We start from the raw sequence: 27558 nt of genomic DNA, 5'->3' as shown, positions 1-27558 counted from the left end.
CTGTCCCCTTTGATCTCTTCCAACATGAATTCCCGATGCACAAAAAGTAAATGCCCCCTTCCCCACACTCCTCCTTTCCCCTCACTTTCTCTGGAGCATGGCTGATCATACAAAAATTGACCAGAAATGACTTCTAATGACCCCTGTGTTTTACTCGGAAAACAGAATACCCCCACAACACACTCCTTGCTATCATTACGCCTAGTGCATTTTAATGATGGATGAATTATTCAGGGTGTGCTTGTAGATATAATAGTCCAAACCGCTGATCCTGAGAACATCTTTATGAGCCCTTGTGAGAGATGAGAAGGATTTTGCGACAAAAGGACGAGGGCTTGAGCAAAGGCGCACATGCTGGCGCGCATCGTTGACTGTTGCATTTACAGTCAGCAGCTGTGATTTATGTTGTATTCCCTGTGCAGGAGCCCCCTCTATCTCAAAGGAAAGGTTAAAGCATACAGCCTGGAGGCAGCGCTACAAAGGTTAGCATGCAGTTTAGACACGCGGAATAGAGAAAAAGGATTGGGAAGATACGTAGTCCCCTCTTCTCTTTGGCCTGAACGCTGCCTCTGATACCCGGAGACCCTCTCTGTGGTGTTTAGGGGTATTTATCCTTTAGTTCTCTCTATCCTTGCCTTTTTAAACACACCATAAACACACCTGACCTTGACAAAGCCATCTCAAGAGATTGTATCTCAGAGAAAGGAAGAAATACGATGATGGGTAACTGAAGGAAACCGTAAACAAACAGTGTTCAGACCGTCCAACGCCTAAAGCGGTGTGCTTAAAGATGTGCTCAGGACAGAGTCAGTGAGACAGAGTGATGATTATAAAACACACACACACGGTGCTAGACCATTAAAGAGGAGAGGGATAAAAGAGAGAGGGCTGTGAAGACACACCAGTGTCTTGGTGAGTCAGATGTGTTGAGGTGATTAATCTGTTTTGGCTGTCCTTCACAGGCCTGAGGGTGGGTAAATATTTAGCAGTGCTAGGCTGCCCCCTTTTGGAGAAAAGAGGATGACAATAAACATATATTTACAAAATGCATCATCCTTCATCTAGTTCCTTGAATTTACTATCAGTTTGAAATATTTGCTGGCCATATTTGATCAAATGTCTGGTTTGAAAAAAGTAGTCTGATACTTTTTTACACTCAACCTTTTCTTTTTTTTTTAGTTTTATCTTTCTAAGATGAACTATCAGTCTTTCTTAAAATATTGTAATTTGTTTTTATCTTACAGAAACTTTCATTCTGACAGATAAAAATATCAACTACCAAAGCATAGTTGCATCACGTTTGATGCAAATCACCTATTATTTGTGTAATAATATGTTGATTTTCTTCACTAACAGTAATGTTTTGTGATAACTTCTTTTTTGTTGTTGTTGTTGTTGTAGAAAAGTAATGACATCATGCAACCCGGTATACAGCAGACTTTTATTCCTTTGTGTACATCAGGCTTTTAAAAAATGCCACATTCTTCAGCACTGATTTGTTGAAATAACTATCTTCATAGCTACAATGTATTAATGAATTTGAATAACATTTTTGACGATGTGTAAAATCTAAAATGTCCTTTCCTTTACAACAAAACAGGCTTTGTTAGGCTACAAAATGATACCAGTGCACAGATGTATCGAGATACAGAATCTGAGATTTGTTTACTGATATCTGAACATCTTGGAGCAATAACGCATGCTTTAATGTTGTTGTGATTGTTTTATTTTCCAGTCAAGTGAAACGTTAAAGACATTTAAAAATCCAACTCGGACTTCACAGAAAAAAAAAGCAGTAGACCAATAATGAGACTGAAATAATGACTGAGGAACATTTTCCCAGTTCAAAAGCAGTCAGTGCTTTAATTTAACAGAAGCGGAGCATAAAGACTCTCTGGACACAATGTAGAGATTAAAAACACCTACAAACATGGAAACAGTGAGGTTATTCATCAGTGCATAAAAGGATCTGCACTTGGCTGAATTTAAAAAGGTCCCCAAGAGGTACAACGTTCGGCTACGGCTTTTACACACACACTTCTGAAAGTAGGTTTATTACAATAAAAGACAAAAAGGAAGAGCATATTGTATCTAAACACAGATCAGCTGTCAACGGCAGCAGTTGAGGTATGTGAAGTCCAGTATATTTGTCCAGCAATTCCCTGCCCTGCATCATGTCTTTGTACATTCTGTATGCCTAGGGGCGATTGGTAACTCACTGCTCTGGATATTTAAGTTCTTACATTTATCATTAAAAAATAAAAATATTCAAAGAATTTGAACTTATAAATGGGTGTTTGAGGCACAAACAAAAACATTTAGAGAATGCATTCATTGCCAAGACCAATTTATCTGAAGTAAAATATTGTGACGTAGGTAAATTAAAATACTGTTTTCTCTTTGACTTGCGCTAACTTCCACTGGCTTTTATAATTCTGGTGGACAAAATTGCACAAATGTTTTTAAAACAAAGAAAGTTATCTAAAAAAAATGTACTTATAGATACTTAAAAATTTAAGTGAATATTTTATGCATTATGATAACTTTATGATAACTTACATACATAGCTAAAATGTCATTAAGTGATGTTTAGAATGCCAAATAGGTGCCACTATGTAGCCATTTTCAGCTCTACTGAGAAAACATTGTAATGAAATTAATCAAATAAAGATGGCCAGCTTAGTTTATATATGTATATATATATATATATATATATATATATATACTACAGAAGCTAGTTTGGTGCCCAACTTTGTTACACAGAGATGCTGAGACAATAAGGACTTTTTGGGGGATAAAATGTAGTCCAAAACCTTAAAACATGCATTGTGCTGTTTGATGCATACAAAGTTGGGTTTACTCAGCAGTTTCCTGCTCTGCAATATTTTCTCTGGTCGTATTGTAATTGATTATCTGATAAATACTGCTGTGTTTGTCTCGGGAGTCAGAACTCGTAGCTGGGAATGATGCCACACCCGAGTTGAGTGTGTTCTAGTTGCAAGTCAGAAAACCAGTGGGATTTAATAATTGCGTTGGTCCTACATACCACAAGCTATTAATTTATCTTTGTTCATTTTAAGTGTTCAAACACATAAAAGAAAAAATATTTCAAATAGACATTTTACAGCACTATATATACACCACTGGTTTATTGAGATGTAAACAACACAAAAGTGCTAATAAATGGTTTATATCAGCAATTTTCACAACATTCTATGAATGTATTATATCAGGCTCGAGGCTGTTCCATGAGCTTTGACTATCCCAATCAATATCTTAACCTTAGGGGTTATACTTTTGACTCAAAACACTAAAAAAAAATCAACATTTCTAAGGTCAAAGGTCAAATGTTTTTCACACAAACTCTTCAAATCCAAATGAAGTGAGCTGCATGTCTAGACAGAAATTGAAGGTTCTTCTCCATCAATAGGCAATGACATAAGAAATGTCCAACAAATACAGCTAAAGAGTTATTTTAAAGGATTTGAAGAATTATTTCTGCCAGACAGAGGTGAGTTTAACACTGGGTCCTCTATCTTAGTGGTCTATAAAAATTACAAGGCAATAAATTTCACAAAATAATGAACCAATTCAAACGATCAAGGGCATTTTGGAGAAGAAGCACTATAAAGAATCCTAACTATCTCAAATAAAACAAGATTTATTTGAGATAAAAGGGGCGTACTTTGCAAACAAAGAATTAAATAAATAATTTTCTTTACATTGCCAATGAGGACAAAGGCCTTTTTCTTGTAGCTTTGTAAAAAAAATAAAAATAAGAAATAGTTGTTGAGTATGATGCTCCTCAATGCAATTTCTTAATCAAAAAACACAAAAAATTGCTTGGAATCCTTTAAACTTTTTCCTCTGTTATGTCTTTAAATGTCATTTAACATCACCAGATTTTCATTTGCCATATGCAGAATCAACATTTTTTATGATTACATGTTTTATGCTTTTCAACGTACACATAATGCAATACTTAAGGCAGTTGAGAAAATAGCAATGCATAAGAGGAAAAAAAAACTGAAGACTGAAATGTCTTACACTTTATGCTGCCTTTAAAAACCACACATTGTTCATTTGTGCCAACAAATACATTAGTCAGTAGTTGCAGTGCTTTTTAATAGATACCCCCTCCCCCCTCCCCCCCAACAGATTTCTTACAAATTTTTAAACTTTTTTTGGCAAACCTAAATGTTTCAGATCCTCTATATAATAGATAAACATAATTGAAATAAATACAAAATTAAGTTTTGAAATTAAGCCTTCATTTATTCAGTGGGAAAATATTTTCGCTTCTATCTATAATGCCTTGCTGTGACATCCTAGACAGCAGCAACTGCCACTAAGTGTTTGCAAAGAATCTTTATTTTCTAGGCACACACTGCAGTCTAAGGTATCTCAATCACACTTTAACCAGTGTGATCGTCCATGAAGGTTATGGACGTTCCCATAACCTCCATTTTGTATTTCTGAATTGGAGTTGTTAGCATGCATTAGATCGTCATCCTGCTCTTGTAGGACATTCTCCTACAAGATCTTCTGGCAGAGATAAGAATGTATCCCCATTCAAACACTAAATCAGTTTTTTGTGACCTCCTGGATAAGTGTTGGTGTGTTCTTGGAGTGATTTTTGTAGGCTGCCCCTCAATCCCAGGGAAGGTTAAATTTTCTTCTTCCTTTTCTCCGTTTGCGAATCACAGGTCTGGCTGTTAACTACTGGAATCTCAAAGCACTAGAAATGGATACAAACTGATAGGTGCTAATGATTTTTTTTTTTTTTTTGCTCTTGAATTGTTTTAAATTGTGGCAGGATGTGATGATTTGTGAGATTGTACTTGTCATCAGACGGGTTCAGTTGTGGCCAGGGTGTGGCAGCAGAACCTGAACCAGAAATTGTAAATTATTACAGATATGATTAAACGGGGGGCTCTATAGACATCCTCCCTTAATTCAATTGTTTGGGAAACTGCTGTCTGGATTTACTCTGTTTGTTAAGAAAATTGCGTTGATGATCTGAAACATTTAGATGTGAAAAACAAATCTAAAACCAGGAGTACAGGAGAGAGTTTTTCAAAGCACTGTAAACTGATCAAGATCAAATGATAAAGCGAACAATAACACTGGAAAATCATGTTTGTGTATACATCCCAGAGCTCATTTAAACAAGCTTTCTGTCCCATGTGCAGGTCCACTGGAACACAGTCATTTTCTCAGTTGATTTTGAAGAGTAATACTGCTTTTATACGCAACGTTTAATCTCTTGAATTCAAAAACACTTTTAGGAATGTCACTAAATGAAAACAAATCACATTTAGTACAAAACCTACTGATTTTTAAGAGTAAATGTTATTGTCTCCAGTATATATAAAGCAAATAAGCTTGCACGAATGTAATCATTAACATCAATTAGCAATATCTAACAGAAACAACTTTTGATTATCTTGAGCTGTGAAAATGGCTGACTAAGACCATTACCATGGAGCCTGCAAACAGGTAATAATATCTATTTGGTAACAAATCAAACTGATGAAAACAAAAAACACAGGGAATCTTTGCTCAAGTGCAAATCTATTCTTCTTTCTCGTTAGGCAAATCATCAAGTGGTTATAAAAAAAACCCAGTTACGATAAAATGCAGAGTCAAAAAAACAGTCGTAGTATCTTAAAAATGAGTTTCACAACCATGAAATATTACATTTGTGAATAGCTAGCCCAACAAGCTGAGGTAAACTCACTGCCTTTGTGCAAAGTAATGGTTGTTCACTCATTACTCGCAGATTTGAGGTCTTGCGAAGGGTTTAGGAAAAGCGGCAAGTAAAAAGAAACCAACGGTAATAAATGACGGAGAAACAAGTGAAAAGCCACATCAGGGCTGATTTCTTAAAACCATCGGGACACAAAGTAATGATAATAAAAAAAACTGCATGGAGGAGGCATGCGACCTGGGAGAAGTTAAGGAGCTTGTCGAGGAATAGCGCTAATGAGGTAGGTTTTTTTTTGTTGCTGTAAACAAAAAAGCAATAGTTTTCCAGTAAGAAAAAAAAATTATTAAATCTGGAAAGGAAGACGGGGAAATCTGTGGCAACACAAAAGACTGTCTAAGACGATTACTATACAGACTAAAAGTAATACAGCTCGATTAAAAAATAACAACAAAAAACCCCAGAAACCAACAGCTATGTGTAACTCAGGAGGTAGTTGCTATCATCAGTACTTGAACTAGTTATATGTCTCTTCGCCATTGCTTAAGAGTTTGTGGAGTCCGTCAGTGGATGATTCCCAAAAGAATAATAAACACTTCTTTGCTTTTTTTTTTCTTTGCTTTTTTTTTCTTTTCTTTTTTTTTGGTTAATTCCCTGAGACGAGTTCATCATCCTGAGAGGAGCTGTGTGTAAAAATGTAAAAAATATGTCATACAAAAAGATGTTTCCATAGAGATTTAAGCATGAGTTGCAGTTTGGTCAACCACCGTTTTTTTGTTTTCTTTTTCTGTCAAGCTGCATTTGTTGTTTGATTTTCAACGCACTCACACATTCAAAGCTGTATATTATTTAGAAAACACTTTGCTGCACTTTCAGGAAGAAGCTGCTCTATTTCCGAAAAAGCAAGCACTTCAGCAAGTCTTAACTTTAAATGCCTTCAAGAAAAGGAAAAACAAACAAACAAAAAAGCCAAACCTCTTTGGTACAGAAATATACCAAAAAGGTTGGTTGTCTTTACAGAGCTTTTCAAAAGCCCACATGCCAGTTTGATATACTTGTACAAAGTTATTTGATTTGTCAGAACATTAAGATACAACTCCAAAGCGACCTTACGTGAACTTTGTGAGGAGTCGACTTCAGATGAGCTCTTTTCACATTCAGTATGGTCAGAGAAGAGTTGTTAGGGTCAGTAAGTGCCACTAAAGCCATGCTTGGGATTCAAGTTATACCGAAGCCGTTATACCAATCCGTCCGGCTATTTCTCCCTCCATTGTTTTGAGACTGGAGCAGCAGCAGCAGCAGCGACGTCATCCCATCACCTGACTGGTGCTGACTGACAAACGCTAGGCACTGACGGATGAGGAAAATATGGTTCGACTTTACTGGAAAACATTTTTAAAAAAACACTAAGAGAGCAGACATTATCGACATTCACTTCCCGAAGGAAGAAGTTGTGAGGTATTATGTGAGTAAAGCAGCTATGGTAATGAGGTTATGCTAGAAACTACATCTTCAAGGGGAGTTTTGTGCTGTGACCATGCAGTACCTTGCAAATGTGTTATGCCCTTTAAACTTTGACACAACTTCAATGAATATCATTAGGGTTTTTTGTGAAAGGGCAGGAGTAAGACATATACAGTATATGGTTATCTAAGAATCTACAAAGTGTGATGTGTATTAGTATTCAGCCCCCCTTCAGTCTGACAACTCTCAAAAAATCTATCTTACAGAACTTGGAAGGATTTGATGGGAAGATGGATGGAGCTAAAATATGGGATAGTCCAGGAAAAAAAAACCCACTGGATCCTTGAGGATCACCTTTCAACAAGATGACACTTAACACACAGACAGAGCTCCTATCGTTCAGATCAAAGCATATTTGTGTGCTAGAATGGCCTAGTCAAAGACCAGAGCAAAATCAAGTTGAGAAACTGTGGCAAGCCAACTTCCTGATTTTTTTTTTTTTTTCCTATTGTCGTTAAAAATTAACAACATTCTCATACAGTTGGCCAAATAAATTGCTGGCATGCAGAAATTGACTGACTGGTACCTGAAAAATTATATTCCACCAAAAGTTCCATCCAAGGAATCATTTGAAATTGGGACTTTCGAAACCAGACAATTCAAACACTGCATATTGCAATTCCCATTAGATATATTGTGTGGCTGCGACACACCACTAAAGACTTGCACCTTTAATCACAGCAAAAACTATCGACTCAGGGGTGCTGGATACAAACACTCTGCAATTTTTTTTTTTTAACTTATTAGATCTGAAATATCCCCCATTCTATGCTGGTCAAGCACATAAAATACCCAATAAATGTGCTGAGGCGTGCAGTTGTTACACAACAATCCATGTAAAAAGTTAAAGGGGTGTTAAAACTTTTGCAAGGGACTGTATAAACTAATCGGTCTGAGAAAGAGTGAAGTACAAAAATGGAATTGTCTACATAGAAAATGGGTAAAGAGGGAGAATTTTCACACACCACGATGTATCCCACGCACTTAAAACAGGGCTGTGCACCTATCAGAGCCAAGTCTTTATATACGCTTACTTAATGTTAATATAATTTTAATTATATCTTGTAACTTTACATATATATATATTAAAAACTACTTTAAACTAATTATGCAACAACCAAAATGGAAGTCTAATGATAAGGCCTTTACTTAAAATCTAAACTATTATCTAGACTAATTATATATTTGCCTTTTATAATACGCATCTATCTGTGATAATAGGAAAACGGTGGAGTTTTAACAGCCATGATTCGCCCATGAAGAAGACAGTTCTCCAGTTTGACTATTCTGATTTCTTTCGGAGTATCGATGAAACGCACACACTCTCCCTCTTTGTTCTCAGTCTTGCACTTGCTCACACTTCAACAATCAGTTGGTCCAGCGATATGTATCGAGGGTTTTGAAGTGAGAGAAAACGTACTCTAGCAGCTCAGCAGCTTTTAAAACGACCCCTCAGGAATGCATTAAGTTTCCCCAAAAGATCTCTAGAAGCCAGGCTAAAAGTCCTGTGGGTCTGGATTATTACTTAGAGGAACTCATGCTCTTAAGAGTTGTTCCCTAATCCATTTTAAAATGAGCTACCATGTGTGCTGTGAAGATGCAATAAGGATTTGTTTCTCTCTCTCTCTCTCTGAATGATTAGGCTTACAGTATAAAGTTGTGGCTTTCAGTTTGCAAAATAAGCAGGAAGGAGGCTTTTAAAATAGCCACCCTTCAGGTCCGAGGGGGAGCAGAAACAACACAGTCATCAAAACCTACACACAAATGACATTTCACCATTGAGCTGCACAGATTGAAACAAAGAATTATTCCCTGCAGTCACCTTTCCAGCAGTCGTTTCCATAGCTGCACCAGATGACTGCAAGTCAGTCGCACACATTCATGCACGTCCGTACCCCGCTGATCGCTGCCACAGCTGTGCTGGTTAGAAAAATAACACAATGAAAAATAAAAGAAATAATAATAATAATTAAAAAAAACTCCCATTTTTTTTTTTTTTTCACAAGTGTGAGGTAGACGAGGAGGAAGGGGGGCTTCGGGTAACCTTGACTGAAGGTAGACACGATGGTCAGAGGCTGTGTGTTGGGGGGGAAAAAAGTTCACCTCGACAGAACATTTTCAGGATTTCCTCCACCTTTGGGTCCGTGAGCTGCGGTGTGTGTGTGGCTCCTCGGGTGACGAGGAGGACCCCTCCAGGGGAGACGAACCGGAGCGCTCTTCCTCCTCAGGGAGGCAGAGGTGAGGCCCCGTGCCTGGAGCGGAGGCCGAGGTAGACGCTTGTTGGTCCTGAGAGCCTGTGGCGGGTGCCAGCGCCTTGTGGGGACACTGGGCTACCATGTGAGTGATGCTCTGGCAGTAGTGGCATTTCTTTGGCTGGGGGGGCAGGCCACACTCCTTGGCATGGTGATCCAGACCTCCACAGTTATAACAGCTGCAAATGAAAGGAGAAGGAGGCAAATGAAAACAGTTACAGAACACACAGCGCTGAAAAACGGTTTGAATTTTTAGTGAGTCTTTGGCAACCTCTAACAACTTTGCATTCATCTAACCATCAATCCCTGCTCCTGTAGAAACACTAATCCAAAAATAAAATTTTCCACCTGCTATTACATGTGTCACCACAAGATGGGGGTATGTCGTTTTATTTTTCAGTTCTCTGCACAAATCTCTGTTCCTTGTTTTTGATTGACAATTGGTTGTCAAAAGATTAAAATCTATCCTTTAGGATAAGTCCATACCAATCAACTTTTATTTTCTGTTGTGTCCGCTGATATACGCTCTGGACACTGTGTGCTTCTCATTTAGGGGAATGGTTTTGTTGTTGTCCCAATAATCTTAAACTACAATAATAACTAAGGAATCAAAACCCAGCTTTCTTAACAAGAAAGCCGTAATGTAAGCTGCACCAAACGGATAGCTTAATAAAAAGGCAGTTACAAAGATGTATTTTTAGCACTTCACTAGAAGCAATAAAGAACTCATTCATTCACTGATTCAGTTTTTCTAAGATATTCTACTGACTAATATGGATTTTTTTGTTGTTAATCATTTTTGACCTGATGAAGCCAAAGCAGTTTGACACAGGTGATAGTATTTCTTTTTATCTATAAATATGAGTAACACCAACACTGGTTCATGAGGTACAAAGTTTTTGCACCACCACAGTAAATCCTTGGGAGCAAAAGATTTAAACACTTTAAGAAGAAGAAATACAAATAGACAAATGTGTCAGTAAAATAGGGTCAGAAAACCTAAAAACCTTGTCCTTTGACTGAAGATTTCATCAATCACCGACACGTTTAGCCATGACTCACTATTAGTGATGTATTAAACAAAAACCCTTCACATGGAGACTATAATAATAGAATATAATTTACTGAGGTAAGGAAAGTCTATTTTGCTCAGATGCATTTCCAAAAGAGATTTTCTCTTCACCAAATAACACGTGAGACAATATTTGTCAGATAACAGCAGTTATTTGTTCAAATCCTAACGCAAATAGACTGCCTGAGCAGAGATCTGAAGGGTTGGAGTGTTGTTATACACTATCAGGGCCAGCAGGGGTCAGAGTGGCATCACTTTCAAAACTGCTGCGGGACTGAGCATGCCCAATAACGCCAATTACGTCACAGTCATCTACCTGCCATCTATGAATCCAACACCGGCTCCTTCCAGCCTTGCTAAAAGTTTGACACTTGACCCAACTCTGGATCAATTATCCCAAATGAGCTGAATTATTCAGCTGTGTAAAACAATCATGGAGTCTCCTCTCAGATACAGTTCCTGGTTGTCCAACAACAGTGTTTATGTTCTAAATTTCAAAAGGAGCACAACAAAACACCTGGAGAGGTGTTTTCCGGTAACAAAGCGTGGTAGGGCTGGGTTTTAAAATGCAAATGCATCCTTAAAACAATACAGTTGCGTATAGCAGTCGTGGAATGAAAGCGCTCTCGTTTTCCTCAGAGGACAGGGAACACACTTACCTCTAACCACCAGGGCTTTTCAAGGAGCCAAGGTGTCAAGGTGCCTTTCACACATTTGAGCATATCATTCTTTAGGTTGTTACTGATGACGACGAAACAAACGAGCTATAGAGGCACCGCCTATTCGCAATCACACTCGCAAATGTAGGAGCTGGCAAATTGATTTAAAACAGCGCCTATGGCAGACGAAGAGCCCTATTCATTTTCATATTACGCTACACAATAACCATGGCAACAGGCATGTACATTGGCAGGTTGAATAGAGTTAATCTATACTCTCAGCCTACTCAGAAAGGGCTGGATGCTTCAAGACGTACATTTGTGAACTCCCACTTTACTACAGCCGTCTTTCACACACATACATTCAGATTTCCTCAGATGTGCTTCTACTGGGTGGCCTAATTACATTTCCAGAGGTATATGATATATGGAATCATTTCATTTTTAATGCTTACCGATCTCCCTTTGGTTTACGTTTCAGGAGTGGAACCTTCCCTTTAGGTCTCCTCTCACTGCCCGCACAAGGTCCTCCACCAGGTCCGGTCACCCGCAGGGACTCCAGGCCCTTAGAGGACTTCTTGTAGATGAACTCCACTTGCTCACCCTCCTTTAAGCTGCGAAAACCCTCCATCACCAGTTTGCTCTGTTGGGAAATATAGAATAAATAAATAAATAACATAGTTCTCTACATGAACGTGAAAAACGCTGTTAGCTGAAATGCAACGCACAGGGTTTTTGCATTACATTCATGGATCCCTAATGCAGCACAAGAAGAAATGCGACAATCAGTCAGCCAGACATGAGAATTGGCCAATTTTTCCTAGAGCGGCTCTGATCGTTGACATTCAAATCCATAAAAAAGGGGGGGGAACTCCCACCATTTTCGGTGTAAGAACAAATTGAATATTACAGACAATTTCATCAAATTTCATACAAATCAAATTCATCTTCTGATCCCTTCCTTTTCTGCTTGATTGAAAAGGACTAACTCTATCAAAGAATTACCTGCAGCATTTTTTTTTTTACTCTTTTCTGAGTTATAATCTTTTGGATTTTTCGAGCTGTTATCTTTATGTAATTTTCTTCCTTTTTTCTGACAAAGTGCATCCCTAGAAAATTGAACATCATCAGGATGATCATTTATTTAAAAAAAGAAATAAATAAGCAATTCAGATTTAGATTTGTTGGAACCATAATGAATAATGTATTTAACTTTGCTTTTTTCACTTCGTCTTGGAAAACTGACAAAAACTATTTAGGTTCAGAGAACACATTTGTCTTTCCTATACAAAATATGACTATTGATTGGTTTCATGTTGCATCCACCGTTGCCTCAGAGTTCCAGAAGCCTCCACACCCACTGAGGCAAATTTAACACCTATATATTGAGCGGTCGCCATATATATTGTAACTGTGAACAAACAGCTCTCCAATTTACACTTCCCAAATCCAACTTTGGGAACTTTTCACAGAACATCAGCACCAATAAACAAATTAAATATTACTATGTGGGATTTTTCACACTGTCACGTAAAGGAAAAAATATCCAGCAAAACAACGTGAAACATGGCGAGACAAAGACCTTTTTTTTTTTCTTCAAGCATGCTATATGAACATAACATGACTTTTTGTGTGCAGCGTGTCCTTGGTGTTCTCTCTTTATCTACTTTTGCAGAGATGCCACTTCCTATTCCTTCTGCACCCTCAAAAGATACAAGTCATGCTGCCGTGCCATCATTTCCCTTTAACACATTCGCCATTCGTCTTTTCTACATGATCCCAGTTATTGATTTAGTTACTGCACAACCAGCAGACAGTGATTTATGTCTCGTTGATCGCGACAGAAGCGGCAGCTTATAGGCACTGTATCCATGACCTTCACAAATCGAGGCGAGCCCTGCAGATCCCGGCATAGGTAAACACACACACACACCCCCACACGAGCGTGCAGCGTGCAACAGCAAGCCTGCAACTTGCTATACATCAAGGGGCTATAAATAACAAATGCAGGTTATCTGTAAAAGCAATGCCTGCTAAAGAGACAGATGTGTAGGAGACAGGAAAAAGAAAGAAAGAAAACAAGTAATGAAGAGTTCTGAACGAATCAAATGTAGAACTGTAGAGGCAGGAGAGAGAAAATGCGCCCAGCAGCTTTTTTTCCCCCCCCTCAAGTCTGCTGCAGTTGCAGGAAGCTAAAGGTGATCTATAGGAGTCTTGTATGCACAAATGAATATATACGGGAGGAAAAAAATGTCAATGTATAGAACAAAGAGAAGAGAGTGCAAAGAAGCTCGGTGGATGAACCCTCTGCAGTTTAATTTTCAGTTGAGAACCAATGAAAGAATTACTTGGTTTTCATTTTTTTATAAGGTAGCGTAGGAGTCTTATTCATTAAATCCTATTGATTAAAAGAAATCTATGAAATGTGTGAAACGTTTATCACAATATTTGCTCTTTGATCTTGACCACTATTCCAAAGTGTCGGTGAAAACCTTTTAATTTCTTTATCATTTTGATTAATTATTTAAGACTAAACTAAATAATAATTTAAAGGTCTGGAGGTTTATGAAGTAAGGAAGAGCCAAAAAGAGATTGGCTAAAACTTAAATAATTGAACAAAACTTTAGAATTCATGTGACCATTTAACTTTTCTTTTGATTCCACAAATCACTGTGTAGCCATCATTATTTTGGTCTTTTACACTGTGTTGTAGTAATTGCATTTGTACATAATTATACACATGCAATGCACAGTTAACCCCCAATTATTTAGGTTTAAAGTAATCTTTTGATTTTTAGCAGCCCGTTTCTATTGACTGGAACTAATATTAATGTTTTGGAGTGGCCCAGCCAAAGTCCTGAATTCAATCTGAATCTGTGGAGGATCTAAAGATTACAAAGAAACCTTCCAACTTCAAATACTTGGAACTGAAGACAAATTACCAAAATACCACTGACACCATGAAATTCAGCACTTATTACTATAGTAAAAATAGATTCGTCCACCGATTATTGAGAAGGGTGTAAACTATTTTTGACATACCAACTCTTAATGAAATGTGAATAAAAAAAGATAACTCATGTTTTCAAAATCTACACTTCTTGTATCATCTTTTAGAGGAATGTCTTGTTTTCAATCACAAACAAACAGTTGGTTAAATAAAAGAAAAACAACAACATAGCTTTGACAGGGATAGGAATAATTTTAACCCCAGCTGTACTTTGTATTTTATACAAGTTTTATGTTTACATTTTTCAAGCTTTGCCAGTGATGGGAGTTCCATTGTAGCTTTGCCAAATCAATATTAACAGCATTTATTCGTTCGCGTCAATACTAAGCAAGCAAGTAAAATAATAATAAAATATTTTTTTAAATTTATTTCAGCTTTCCACTCTAAAATAAAAAAGTTTAAAGCTAAAGACTGTGTTTATGTTTATGCAATTCAACATTTGAAAAATTTTAAGAAATATATAAAGAAATATTTTCCTTTACTCTGATATTTTAGGAGAATTTTTTAAAATACATAACAAGCTAAGTGGTAAAACTTTACCAACAGAGGGAGGATAAATATTAAACAATAATAAAATCCAACTTATTTGAACTATTCTAACTAAATTATTCTATTTTTTTTTTATAACTGATATAGTTGTATTTACAATATTACAAAAATCAAATTACACTTAGATGGTCTATGATTTGAATGTTTCTCTTTTTGCTTATGTTATTGAGCTTAACAGGCCATACTTTTCTACAAATCAAATTGAAATGATAAAAAAAGACATTCCTGTCAGATCTTTTTATCATTTTTAAGCAATGTAAATATTTCTGCTTATTAAACATAATTTACAAGCGACAAGGTCACACAAGCAAATGTGTGACCTTGTCACACATTTCACAACAGCAACAAATAGTTTTAAATGATGAGAGAAAATTGTGGAATTTACATAAGTATCCAAAAAAATAAAAATAAAAAATTATGCAACTCCAGTTTAATTTAATTTGATGCATTTTTTTTTCAGAAACAACTGTTTCTTTACACTCATCAACTTTAAAGCTATTCTGTCTTCTTGGAGGCTTTGCGTATTTGACGCAGCTCATCCATTCCTGTTGTTCAGGTATTGAGCTCTGAGGAAGTGAAGGAGGATCAGGAAATGGAAATGAGCGAGAGCAACAGTTCTGCAGCGCAGATGCAAGAGATGGAATAAAACAGAAGGGACAGTGAGTCACAAACGAGAGTGTGTGGCTTCAACCAACTGACACCGATCAAACTGGCCGCTATAATAATTATTATCATTATTGTTATAAGGATGATAATCATTTTTACTTGTTTAACATTAGATACTTTTACTGTGAATAGATATTAAATGTAGGAGAAAAGAAATAAGAGCATACATTACATTAGTCATTTATTTTAATATTTCATATCATATACAAATAAATTTGTACAAAAAATAAATAAATAATTTGCTATTGTTATTTTAAAACGAAAAACGAATTTTCTAAGAAAAACGAAAAAAGGACATTTAATAATCAACATTATAGTTTTTGTCTTTTTTTATATGTAGACAAACAAACTTATTTTTTGCTATAATCTTATTTTATATATATATATATTAGCTGGCAATACAACTAATATATATATATATATATATATATATATTTTTTTTTTTAATCAATTTCATTATTGCCATCAATAAACTAAGCCAATGACCAAAAGGCATTCTTTCAGCGGAAATCTATGAAACGGGAGCAAAAACTTGAGCCCATCCCCCCACAAAACACTGAGAATCATGATGAATAATCATCGACCGGTCTCCAGACTGTGGCACAAGAGTATTTCCTCTTCCTCTCCTCCCTTCATTCACCAAGCAGTTTCTTTCTTCAGGTCAAAGTTGAGTGGCGCATCTCGCAGTCCAGCCCCCCGACCCCCCTTTTCTCTACTCCTAAATTCCCACAAGACACCAGCAAGGAAGCCACACAACCCCTTTTGTTCTGCAGCAATGCAGGAAAACACACACACAAATCATTAAATAGGAAGTAGCATCATCGTCGCGTCTCGCAGCATGCACTTGCAGCAGCACATGTAGTGAATTCTGCCGCTAATGCAGAGTACGCATACATTAGTGAACGCAGGAAAAGAGAAAAGAAGAAAAAAAATTTGGAGTAATCCGAGTTCCCTTCTCTCGCTTGACCTGTCGGGTGTCCTGACCCGTATCAGTTTGTGCAAAGAGGTCAGCAGAGGGCATGACCGAGGAGAGGGAGAGAAAAAAAAAACCAAGGAGAACATGAAAGGCAGAGCGATTGGGAAAATACAGAATGTGGGAGTGGCCTGCAGGGGAAAATCAGAAATGGTGGTAGTGGGGGTAAGGGAAATACCTCAACCACATTCTGTTGAGTTGCAACGGAGGAGCAACTTTTGATGCAGATTATATTTGGTAGGTTAAATAACCAGACCTGACTGGAAACTTCACTGCTCAATAACAGAAATCCTGGGGTTAGTCATCTTAAATCAATCCAGTACCAACCCCCATACCTTACTACAGGCCAATTCAACACTCTGTTCTCATACGCTCAGTTGCCAGCTAACGCTATTTTGAAATTTACCCAGTAATAAAACATATCAAAATCCAAGTTCAACAATTTAATTTTCAAGAAATTAAGGAGAGATCAATTTGTTTATGTTAGATCGCCATGAGGTACACAGACAAGCTACACTGCTTATGGCTGTAATTCAGTGGAATTACAAATGAACAATGAACAAATGAATTGATACCTACAAGAGGAAAAGGAAGAGAACTATTTTAGGGAATCAAACATCCTCTGGGATATTAAGATAGAGCGGAACAGAGAACAAAAGAAAAGATCTTCGGACCCCCTACCTATAAATCCAATTAACAAAATAGACCATAAACAAATAAAGCAAATTCATAAGGCTTAAAATCTATGCAGGCCGGCATGAAATAGATAAATAACAAAGCAGTTCATTTTGTTACTGTGGGCGACTCATTTGGATTTGTTAACAATGCTGACAGCTTTTGAAGTAACAGAATAAAAACCCCTGAAAACACTATGTACTAGTAATAGTGCTTTCCAGTCTGAGTGAAATCAGAATAAGAGTTAAAACATCTTTGCAAGATTCGGATGAATTATGCAGGATAACGGTATGCAAAGTCATTGCTAATGAAATGAGGCTGACATCTCACACAAGCAGCCGCAGGTTAAAGTAATTGATAAACATCCAAATATTTTCTTCTTTTGATATATTTAATACACTACAATCCATACACTGTTTATCTCAGCGTGTCCAGATTTAATTCACTTAGCACCTGACTAGTGACTAACTGATCGGAAACACAAAAGGCTGAATTTTTTCCTTCTCGGTGCGGAGGACATTACTGAGTTATTTTCAGAAACTCTGAGATGTTTATTGATAAAGTCAAACGTAGAACAAAGATGTAACAATCTATTTAAAAGGAAACTGCAGCTCCTGTATGTTGAGACAAGAAAAATGTCTCACCAAGGCTGCAGGAAAGTGGGCGAGAGCGAGACTTAAAGCTGATAAAGGGAAGACTAAATGAAGTATGGCAAAGCAGATTTATTTAACCATTTTTTGAGTTTCCAACCTCTGGTTTGTTGTGGTGGATTAAGAAAGGCTGTCAACCTTTTAAAAATCTCAGCTCACTAACAAATACAAATGGAGACTTTTAGAAATGCCACCTGTCCAAACGGCTAATACGAGAGACTAAAGGCAGCTGAAAATGCAAACTCGCTCGTTTTGCACTTCTTTTTGATTTTGTCTTTATTTTAAAATCTTGTTTTACTTCTCTCTTACACAGCACTATGGCATGAAATAGTTACTGACAGCAGGAAAGTTCAAACAAAATGTTTCCAATTCTGTTCTTGCATCTTGTCTTGTAGCTCTAAAAGATAAATCCGACTCAACCAAAATCTGCATTGGCACAAAACTTTTACAGTACTAGAAATAATTGGTTACACAATTTTGATCTCATCTCTGTCATTACCAAATTTTCTTAAAAAAATAAAAATAAATTGCTGAAATAGTGCTGCACAAAAGCTGCTGTAGTGTCGATTATTCCAGCGTATTTTGTTTTGTATTATTATCTACGTTCCTTGATGTCGTAGGTCAAACACTTCTGCAGACCTGATTATCATCTTTTTAGGTAAAGGGAATCTTAGCTGATGCCTCTAATGAAGGGGAGAGGACAAAGTGTTCACTTTGTCCTCCACCCTATACCCGACTAAAATCCCCTCAATCAGGAGTATAAAATGTTTTGCACATTTTCTCTTTTACATTGCATGCAACTGATACGTTGCTGCCGTCATCAATACAGAATATGTGCTTTCCTTGAATGGATATCCTTCTATGGCTTTATGTGAGTGTGGGGGTGTGTATGTGTGTGTATAGGAAGAAGCCTGTGATCAATATATATACTCTGACATCCTGGATAGAAATAGCTCTCCTTTTCATCAGGCGGCCCTCGTCATCACTAGGCCCAGCAATCAATACAGGAAGCTGTAACGTGAGGGGATGTGGAAACAGAGAGAGAGGGAGCAAAGGAGACCCACCATCCTCCAACTGCCTCTCTCCAGGGCGACCGACACTTTTGCAATGGCTAATTACGGGATGCTTTGAGTCAGAGGTGGCCCACGAGGTGCTGCTCTCTGAATTAAGAGGACAGGGATTGTGTAAAAAGGTGAGAGTGAGGGAGATGGTGATCAGCGTGCGGCGTGGGGCCATTAGGCAGCTTTTTACGCGCAGGAAATTCCAAGCAGACAAAGCTGGGTGAGACCATCTCAGACGGACGTCTCTCAGCGCGACGTATATCAGCCACAGCAGAAAGAAGATGGGAGAGGGGGAAAAAAATGTACAGACACATAAAAGCAGCAGTGAAAACCACCAACAGAGCAACTCTCCTGATGCAGAGTCCTCCTCAACACGTTGTCATTAGTGGCCCTGACCCTTGAACCCGGCCCAACCCCCATCAAACACTTAAAAGCCTTCACGTCTCCCCTGCCTCAAATTAACAACATCCAACACCCCCTGATTATGACTGGAGCAAATATTTGATCTGGGCCAGGAAGCACTACATCATCTCGGTACGTTTATCAGCATGAGAGGGGGAAATGAACCCTACTAAGGTGACTGGTGATAAAACACACAGACACTGCTAACTGCACCTAATCAAACAATGCAGACCAGCTGCAGAAAAAAAAACCCAAACATAATCTGCTTTGATCAGACAAAACTAGCTGCTTGATTCATAATTTTTTAAGATGTTGACTGGATTATTTGATAAATTAAAACATTAATCTGATTAGGTCATTTTAAGTTAAGCATAGTCTGAATCAGCCAAATGGATGACTATGGATCAAACAGCAAATTTTTAGATGAGATTGGATGATCAGAAGTAATTGTTATAGATAGACAATATGATTGTAGATGTTTTCTCTGCACACAAAACTGACAAAATGATAACTCATTTATTTGAGTCCTTATTGTGACTTATAGTTAAATATTAAAATGTCCTTTTCTTAAAGAACTCAAATTATTTTCCCATTTTGACCCATTAATAGTTTAAGATCAACAGCAGAAAAAAGAGGTTGATTTACTTTGAATAAGTTATTTATTTTAAATGATTCCATTATTTTAAAATTTTATATTTACTTTGAAATAAATATTACATTTATTACCTGTGGTATGTATTGCCCGACGGTCCGTCAGCGTTGTATGTGCCAATTATCTTGTCAATAATTCACCATTTCTCATGTTAATTAAGTGATTCAATTAAAGTACAATTATTTACTAATTTATTTTGTTTTATTTATTGTTTGTATTTATTTATTGTGTAGTTATGCATATATCCTGTCAACAGGATTCTGTCCCACAGAATTACTTAATAAACTGATTTGTTTCAAGTTATTTGTTTCTTTTATTTTGTTTACATTTATTCATTTATTTACTTATATGCTGTGCTTAATTGTCTTGTGTAGAAATCTGCAATTTAGCACAAAATATAACACTATTCAGCTCATTTTTATTTGCAGTCACATAAAAATAAAAATGTTTTAAAGCCTTAATTTCCAAAAAGCTGATTTTGAGGAATAAAGAATGTTATTTTTTGCTAGAAGAGAATTTGGATTCATTAACAAAGGACATTTAGAGGAAAAAAAACAAATACTAGCCAGTAACAAAAAAAAGACAACAAATAAAACAGTTCTGTTAGTTGCACCTACCTTTTTTTCTTCTGAATAAATTAAGCAGATTGTGGTGAATGTGCAAGCGATGATCAGAATTTTATCAGCTACATTGCAATTGCACAATTAATTGTTAATTGTCAGTGGCCTCGTGTTAAAACAAGCCAGATTTCTTTGTAATTTTCTTACACTTTACTATGCCTTGACAAAACCATAATTCACACTGACAAATCACAGAAATATTATTTTTTTATGTTTTAGATTTCTTTAATTAAATTTGTTTAAAGTAAAAAGTTTAAACGCAACCAAAATCGGCTCACATAATCAGCTGTCTTTGTGTATTAAATGAACTGTGACCCGTCTGAATCCTAGTCCTCCCCTCACCCCCACCCTCCTCTCAGCCCCACCCCCGATGCCACTGTTCCAATTACCAATCATCTCCGCTGCATGTGGCCAGCTCCTCAAAAGGAAGTCACGTGACCACTTTTTCTTCTTCTTCTCCTGCCTTCCACCCCCCCCGAAATGTAAAGAGAAGGGTGGGTTGGAGCCGGTGTGGCAGCAGGAGACATAAAGCCTGACACTGGCTATCTGAAGGCAGAGATGGGTGGGGTCTGCATGCCAAACGGTGACACAGACCAGAGGTTAATCTCACTAGGGGCCCACTTTAACCTCACTCTCTCGAGTGCTGTAACATCTTACAACCCTTTTGCATCAATAACAGAAACACACTTATAAATTAAACACACACGCTAGGGAGATTTCAGGCACGAACTGTTCAAAGTTTCAAAACGATTGCAGATTAAGGGCAAGCGTCTCTTTGCCACACACCCCAGAACTCCCTCTTACCTTTTTGTCTTTAAAAAAAAAAAAAAAATTCTCTCTTTAAAAGAACGCCCGAGGAGAAAACACCTCGAATGTGGCTGCGGGGCATAAACCACACACATTCACACAGAGGAGAAATGTTCTGTCCAGACAGAGAAATAAAAGTATGACAAATCTGAGAGATATCAGGGAGTGAAGATGCCTAATTGCTCCTTCTCCTTCCTAAAAAGAGAAGTGATCGTATGGACGGGAGCGCTGATGAGGAGGCCTCCCAGGAGGAGAACTCGTGGTGGGGGCGTAGGACCCTAACATACACACACACGCACTCACACACACTCGGCCTCCCTTTCTTACCTCCCGCTCCTGCGCTCACTCATCTTTTCCCGAGCTCACACTCATGTTTTTCCTCCACAACCCACCGCTAGCGCCCTCCCTTCCCAAACCAGCACCACCACCCCTCACCCACACATAGGTTTCCCTCAGCCCTCCTCTTTCCCTCTCCAGAGGAAACTCCTCCTCTCACTCCCCCTCTTTCTCCTTGTCCCCCCTTCCCACCATTCTTAACGTAACTCTCTCTCTCTCTCCTCTGTACATACATATAGCCAGTGTTTTGCAGTTAAACATTTCTTCAGCTGTTTCTATTTTGTTTACTTTCAAGCAGAACTTTGCAGCAAAATGATAAGAAAATTGCATGTCATCCATGTCAAACAGAAATTTCTCTAGATATAACAACCTCCTTGCGGACATTAGATCAATATCTCTGTATTTCTTTTTTTTTTTTTTTTTTTGCCTAAATACAGATCTCAAATCAAATTTTGAAAGAAAAAAAAAAACAACGACACAAATTGACATTTTTTGATCGATTTCTCTCCTCTACCTGTAGAAATCATGGAAGCAGCTTTAGTGCTGGCGGAGCAGACAGAGAGGGAGGAGAAGCAGAAGAAAATGAATGACTGTCTTAATGAGGGTGCATGTGAATCCTTTGCAAATAAACAAGCTGTTTTGCATTCAATATGATGATTTGCTTATGAATGCATATTGTCTTCCCTTTGTGTGAGATGACAGATGTGTTCTTGTAAACACATAGCTGGAGACTTTGGGATGGAAATGCATTAGTGTGAAGACACAATTCATTGCGGACTTGTTAATTTACCTAAAAAGTGGTAATTAGCTTTTTTGTTTTTAAATGGGCAAAAATACATGTGGAAAAAATAAACCCATACGAGATCTTATATTGCTGTGATGCTTCTCTCGGTGACTTTCATTGGTTTTGCAAGAATGCGGATTTATGGCATAATTTATCAGAAAATACCCATACTGAAATCAAAAAAGATGACTCAAAATTGCATAAAACTAGCTTTGCAGCATTTACTAAAAAAAAAACATCACATGAAAGAAGAATTTTGAAAGAGACAATTTTTCGAAAGAGATCATTGTTTTACTCTCAGCACAACAAAATATCTGTCAATGAAATTGATCAAAATGTTTAAAACAAACTGAGGGCTTTAAAATGGCGAGTATGACATGTCCCTAACCAGCCAGTTTTTTACCCATTTATATCCCACCGTTTATACAGTCCTACAGAAATACACTGATTCAGGCAGATTATATGCAACACCTGCTCAGCTCTTAAGCCTGTTTCCTTCACTGTTCCACACCTGATCCATCTCTAAAGCATCCGAAAGAGTCAAGAAAGAAAGGAGCCCACTGTATTCAAGTACTTGTGGTCTACTATGTCAATAAAAGCAGCAAGACAATCAATAAAGAATATGGTGGTGAAGTAATCCACTTTGGATTAAACAAAAACAAAATTCATTTATAAATTGACTGAATGTTTGAAGTTTACAATTCATGTATATATAATTGTATATTCTACACAGTGAAGGACACATGAACTGGACATATGTGCACCTCAGGCAGACTGCATTGTTTTACTTTCATTGTAACAACATGGTCAGTTTCTCACTCATTTGTTATAATTGTGGTGCCTATCTGCAGCGGTCAGTGGTGCATAAATTAGTGAAATCACTTCTGTCTAAATGTGTTGCAAGTTGTAAATGAATGCTTGTGAATCAGTAAAATAGCAATGGTGTTCCAAAATGGCCGCATGTGGAAGCCCTGAAAGCAGCTAACAGTTTTAAAAGGAAAATTTTATGGTGTCTTTTGAGTTTGATTTTTACCTAACTTTTAGTTTTTAAGATTGTTTATTCTTAATTGAACATTTGTTTCATTCTTTAATTCTAACACAGAGTAATTTTACTGGTTAAAGTTAATTCACTTCAGTTTTATCCTTTAAAACAAACACTAAGCAGAGAAAGGCAACTCCAACATATCACCTACATATCAGCAGAAATGCAGACCGAGTATGGAACAGGAAGCTCTACCAAGGTCAAAAAATGATACAGAAAAGAAAGAGAAAAAAATTCTCTTGCAAAAAAAATAAATAAAAATGTTTAGTCTAGTGACTGGCAAGCTGTAAAAGTAAAAAAAAAAAAAAAAAACAGTATAACAATAGCAAACTTATCTGCAGTGGTGGTTTTGGATGCAGACAATATGACCTTCAGGGCTTCCCATTCAGGGCTCCCTTAGATGACGACGCAAAAGCAAAAAAAATAAAAATACAGCATTTCTGACACTTTTGCTGTTGGTGTAGGAGCAACCTCAGACTGAAGCAACTATGAATACTGGAATACAAAGATGACTCCAAATTGGAGTATTTTAAAACAGATTATTTTAATAGACAGCTCATATTTGGGAAAAAAAAAAAAAAAAAGAAATGCATGATTCTTGGCTTTCTCAAACAGATCGTTAAAATCTCTCCTTAAAGGGGAAATAGTGGGAATCCGCCCAGGGAAGCGTTCATCCATGTACCACCACTGCTGAACTGACCAGAAAACATTCAGTGAACCCAAATCGGTCTGTTCCAAAGACACAAAGGTTTGATGCACTCGCCAGTGGTAAAAACATATTTCAAAGCTTGTTTGTATTTGTATATTTGGTGAAACCTAAACAGAAATAAAAAGAAGACATAATGTGTTTTTAAAATCTAATATGTTATCAAAGCCCTAAGAAAGCAGAAAAAGAGGTTAAATTCTAGGAGATATGAGCATAGATGAGAAGATCACATTTCTAAAGCACGATAGCTTCACTGCTTAAAAAACCTTTATCAAACAGAATAATCATAAACTTAGGTTTAGTTATGTTTCTAAAAACACCTGAAATCTCATTTTAAGTTAGAAAATTTCTCTTTATCAATCAATACATTTTTCTTAGTCTTTTACTCCAGCTGCATATAGTAAAATTGAAGAAACTAAAAGGATTGTACAATTTTTTTTTTGTTTAATTTACATTAATTTAAAACCTAAATCTAAGCAGAGAGCTCCCACATCATACCCTTCATTGTTTTAATGGAAAGCTGTTAACATACGCCACTGTCTCATTCCATTCTTTCTGGTAGAAAAAGATTTTGACATAAACAGTATGGCTACTGCTCAGGGTAAAATCTGAGGAACAAAAAAAGAAGACATTTATTTAAAACCTTTACTATATTTATAAAAATACACAAAACAACTTTATCCAAGCTTTGTCACATTTCCACTTGTTAAATGGAAAAATCCTAATTTGTCTCGTTAGCTGAATGTATCATAGCATCTTACGTACTACATATGTGCGTATAGGCACATTGTGGAAATCCACAATGCCATTACAAAATTTGACCTTGAAAATTTGTGGAATTACTGAGATTCTTTGTCTACCACATAAATGGTAAAGATATTTGTGTCTAGCAGAAAAAGAGGAGCAGCACACTGAACATCATCACTGATGAGGAAGTTAAGAGGACAGTCACAATATAATTGTAAGCCACACATTCCTGATGAAACACTGTATGGAATTAACAAGAGAAAAGCAATTCAGAAAAGCTTTTTACAAGTTTTTTTGTTTTTTTTTAACAAAATATAATTTAAAAAATCTTGAATAACGAGGCAAGGGAAGCTCAATTAAGGGTAAGTGGCTGGGAAATGAGTTTTCAATATGGACAATATGGCTTTCTGCCAGGGGCCACCATTTGTTTTTTTTGTTGGTTTGTTTTAAGGTGATTATTGTTATTGCCTAAATAAATCAGTGGCCCCAATTTGGCTGCTCCTTTGAAAACTTTCTGCAGGAACCTCTTTAGGGGTAATTAGTTGTGTGTGGGGCAAAAAAGATGGGGCTTGCCCAGGGCCTTATTCAAGCCAGAACCGCCACTGATTTGTGGGCTTTCAGGATCCTACGTGAGAGTATATATTTTATATCACTGCCAAAACCGTGACCCTCTTTCCCCGACCAGTTTAGCTCAAAGTCCCCTGAAGCCCACAACAACTACAGGACAGAGTGTCCAAAGAAACGGCGAACATGAATCTCCTTATATCCTCGAAGAGAAACTTTACAGGACCGTAAAAAAAAAAAAAAAGTCCGAGTTAACGGGGTAGAAAGAGTGTGGAAAGAGTCGAAAACAAGGCCTCTGAATGAACTCCGTAGCCTACACAATAAATCAACAGAGCAACATGTGGTGGAAAAGCGAGCCTGGCTTCATGCGTTTCAGAAAGCTCCTCGTTAAATCACACAAAATCCTACAACAAAAGCAACAGCAGCAGAGAATAGTAGACCAAAAGAGTCAATGTGAGGGCGTCAAGTTAAGACTATAAAGCAAAAAAAAAAAAAAAAAAAAAAAAAAAAAAAGCGGAGACACATGCTCGCCGACATGTTAGCAGGCTGGCTGGGTGACAAGCGAGCTCTGCTGTCCATTAAGGGCCAAAGTGTGAAACTAACCGTGTCACAGCCACACAACTCTTCTTCCCTTCCCCTCGCAGGGCTGCAGAGAGGGAAGCAGGCAAGGAGGGGAGGGGGGAGCTGGTCGCATGTGGCCCAAAGAGGAAACTTAACGTGTTTTTTTTTTTTTCTCAAGCCCGTGGACAACGTGTGATTACACAGTAACATGTTGGGCAATGCAAAACATCCGGATGATACAATGTAACAAGCAACTGGCTCTCTGCGTGGAGAAACACCCGCTACCCCCCTCTCGCCCACCGTCCCTCATTTCGGGCATAAATCAAACTGATCACCATCACAGATCAGCTATTTAATTATTAAATTATTTAATTGCTTCCCGACTTACTTGGTGGACGAAAACATCCAGAGGCGGGTCGACGGGGCTCCCCGCGCTGTTTGTCATTGATATAAATCCAAAGCCCATCCGGACGTTGAACCACTTGCAGAAGCCCGATCCGGACAGGACCTGGGCTCGAGTCCTCTCCTCCTGCTCGGTGAACTTGGCGGGGTCTTCTCGGCCAGCGCCACCGCCACCGCCACCTTTACCCGGCCCTCCTGGAAACACACACAGAAAGCTGCGGGGTTAGAGAGGGATCTCCCCCGGCTTGCATACCGCTTTACATAAGTTGCATTAAAAAAAAAAAGAAAGAAAGAAAAAGGAAAGGAAGAAAGGAAGAAATCAAACTTAGAAGCGGGGATTCCCCTATAACTTGCAATGTGAAGTTCACGGGCGGTAGAACATTTCTAAACTGATATCTCCTGACCACCAATGCTGTGTATGTGTCGTGACCCCTGGAAAAGTTGTTACTCCGTGACAGATGAGTGCATCCACTGCTGCATCGTGCACAGGCATGCTCTGTAACTTGTGGAGGGGGGCTTTTCTGTCCTGTCGTGCATCTACAACCCAGTTCCTGCTGTGGAGTTGTAAAGGGGGAGGGAAAAAAAAGGCAGGTGTACACATGGGTTCATCGAGCTTTTTTTTTTCTTTTACTACACGGCTACGCTCCAACAATGCGCGTATCCTTAACGCAGCCAAACATGGTTAGATACGGTGCTCGGCAAGGGGCGGTTCAGGTTTTCCTCTGTTTTAGTAGCTTTGCAACAATAATCACGCTGCACCTTGCCTCCTTGCCCCCTCACCATCTTCGCTCGCATTAAAGAGCAGAAAAATATTTTTAAGGGAAGAGGAGGAGGAGGGGGGGAAATTCATAATAATTGCAGAATAACCTTCGGCCATGTTTCCCCGCGGACCCTCTGCGCCCAAGTTGCGATAGAGAAGCTTCCTCTGCGAAAACGGGCTGCGGTCGTCACCATTAATCCGACATCCTCGATCCCGTCGGTCGCCAGTTTGGCTCGCATGGTACGGCGTGCTTTCTGCCTTTTGATATTTTTGTCATGTCTTTCTCTCTTCCCTCCGATCCCTTCCTCACTCACACCACCTCTGTTCTCGCTCTATTCCCCCCCTCCGTCCTCCTCACTGCTCTCTCTCTGCCTCTC

General features: G+C 37.9%; 1 protein-coding gene across 1 annotated transcript; it reads right to left on the bottom strand.

Moving 5' to 3' along the window:
- Positions 1-1424: 1424 nt before the first annotated feature.
- Positions 1425-27518, bottom strand: lin28b (lin-28 homolog B (C. elegans)). Its single transcript, XM_032586222.1, has 4 exons — positions 27289-27518; positions 26408-26616; positions 11670-11857; positions 1425-9662 (listed from the first exon to the last, which is right to left on the bottom strand). Exons 1-4 carry the CDS (start codon positions 27296-27298, stop codon positions 9350-9352), a joined length of 720 nt encoding a protein of 239 aa, XP_032442113.1. The 5' UTR covers positions 27299-27518; the 3' UTR covers positions 1425-9349.
- Between the last annotated feature and the right edge of the window lie 40 nt (positions 27519-27558).

The sequence above is a fragment of the Xiphophorus hellerii genome, chromosome 15 (genome assembly GCF_003331165.1).
Source record: "Xiphophorus hellerii strain 12219 chromosome 15, Xiphophorus_hellerii-4.1, whole genome shotgun sequence".
In the NCBI taxonomy this organism is placed as follows: Eukaryota; Metazoa; Chordata; class Actinopteri; order Cyprinodontiformes; family Poeciliidae; genus Xiphophorus; species Xiphophorus hellerii.
Note: the sequence above shows the minus strand (reverse complement) of the source record. Positions and strands in the feature narration are given on the sequence as shown.

What these genes read in the sequence shown, in the direction of transcription:
- lin28b (XM_032586222.1), bottom strand. An exon ending in TGGATGTTTTCGTCCACCAA is followed by an intron (nt 11,858 to 26,407) that starts GTAAGTCGGGAA and finishes ATTTCCCAACAG; the next exon opens with AGCAAACTGGTGATGGAGGG. An exon ending in CGTAAACCAAAGGGAGATCG is followed by an intron (nt 9,663 to 11,669) that starts GTAAGCATTAAA and finishes TTTCATTTGCAG; the next exon opens with CTGTTATAACTGTGGAGGTC.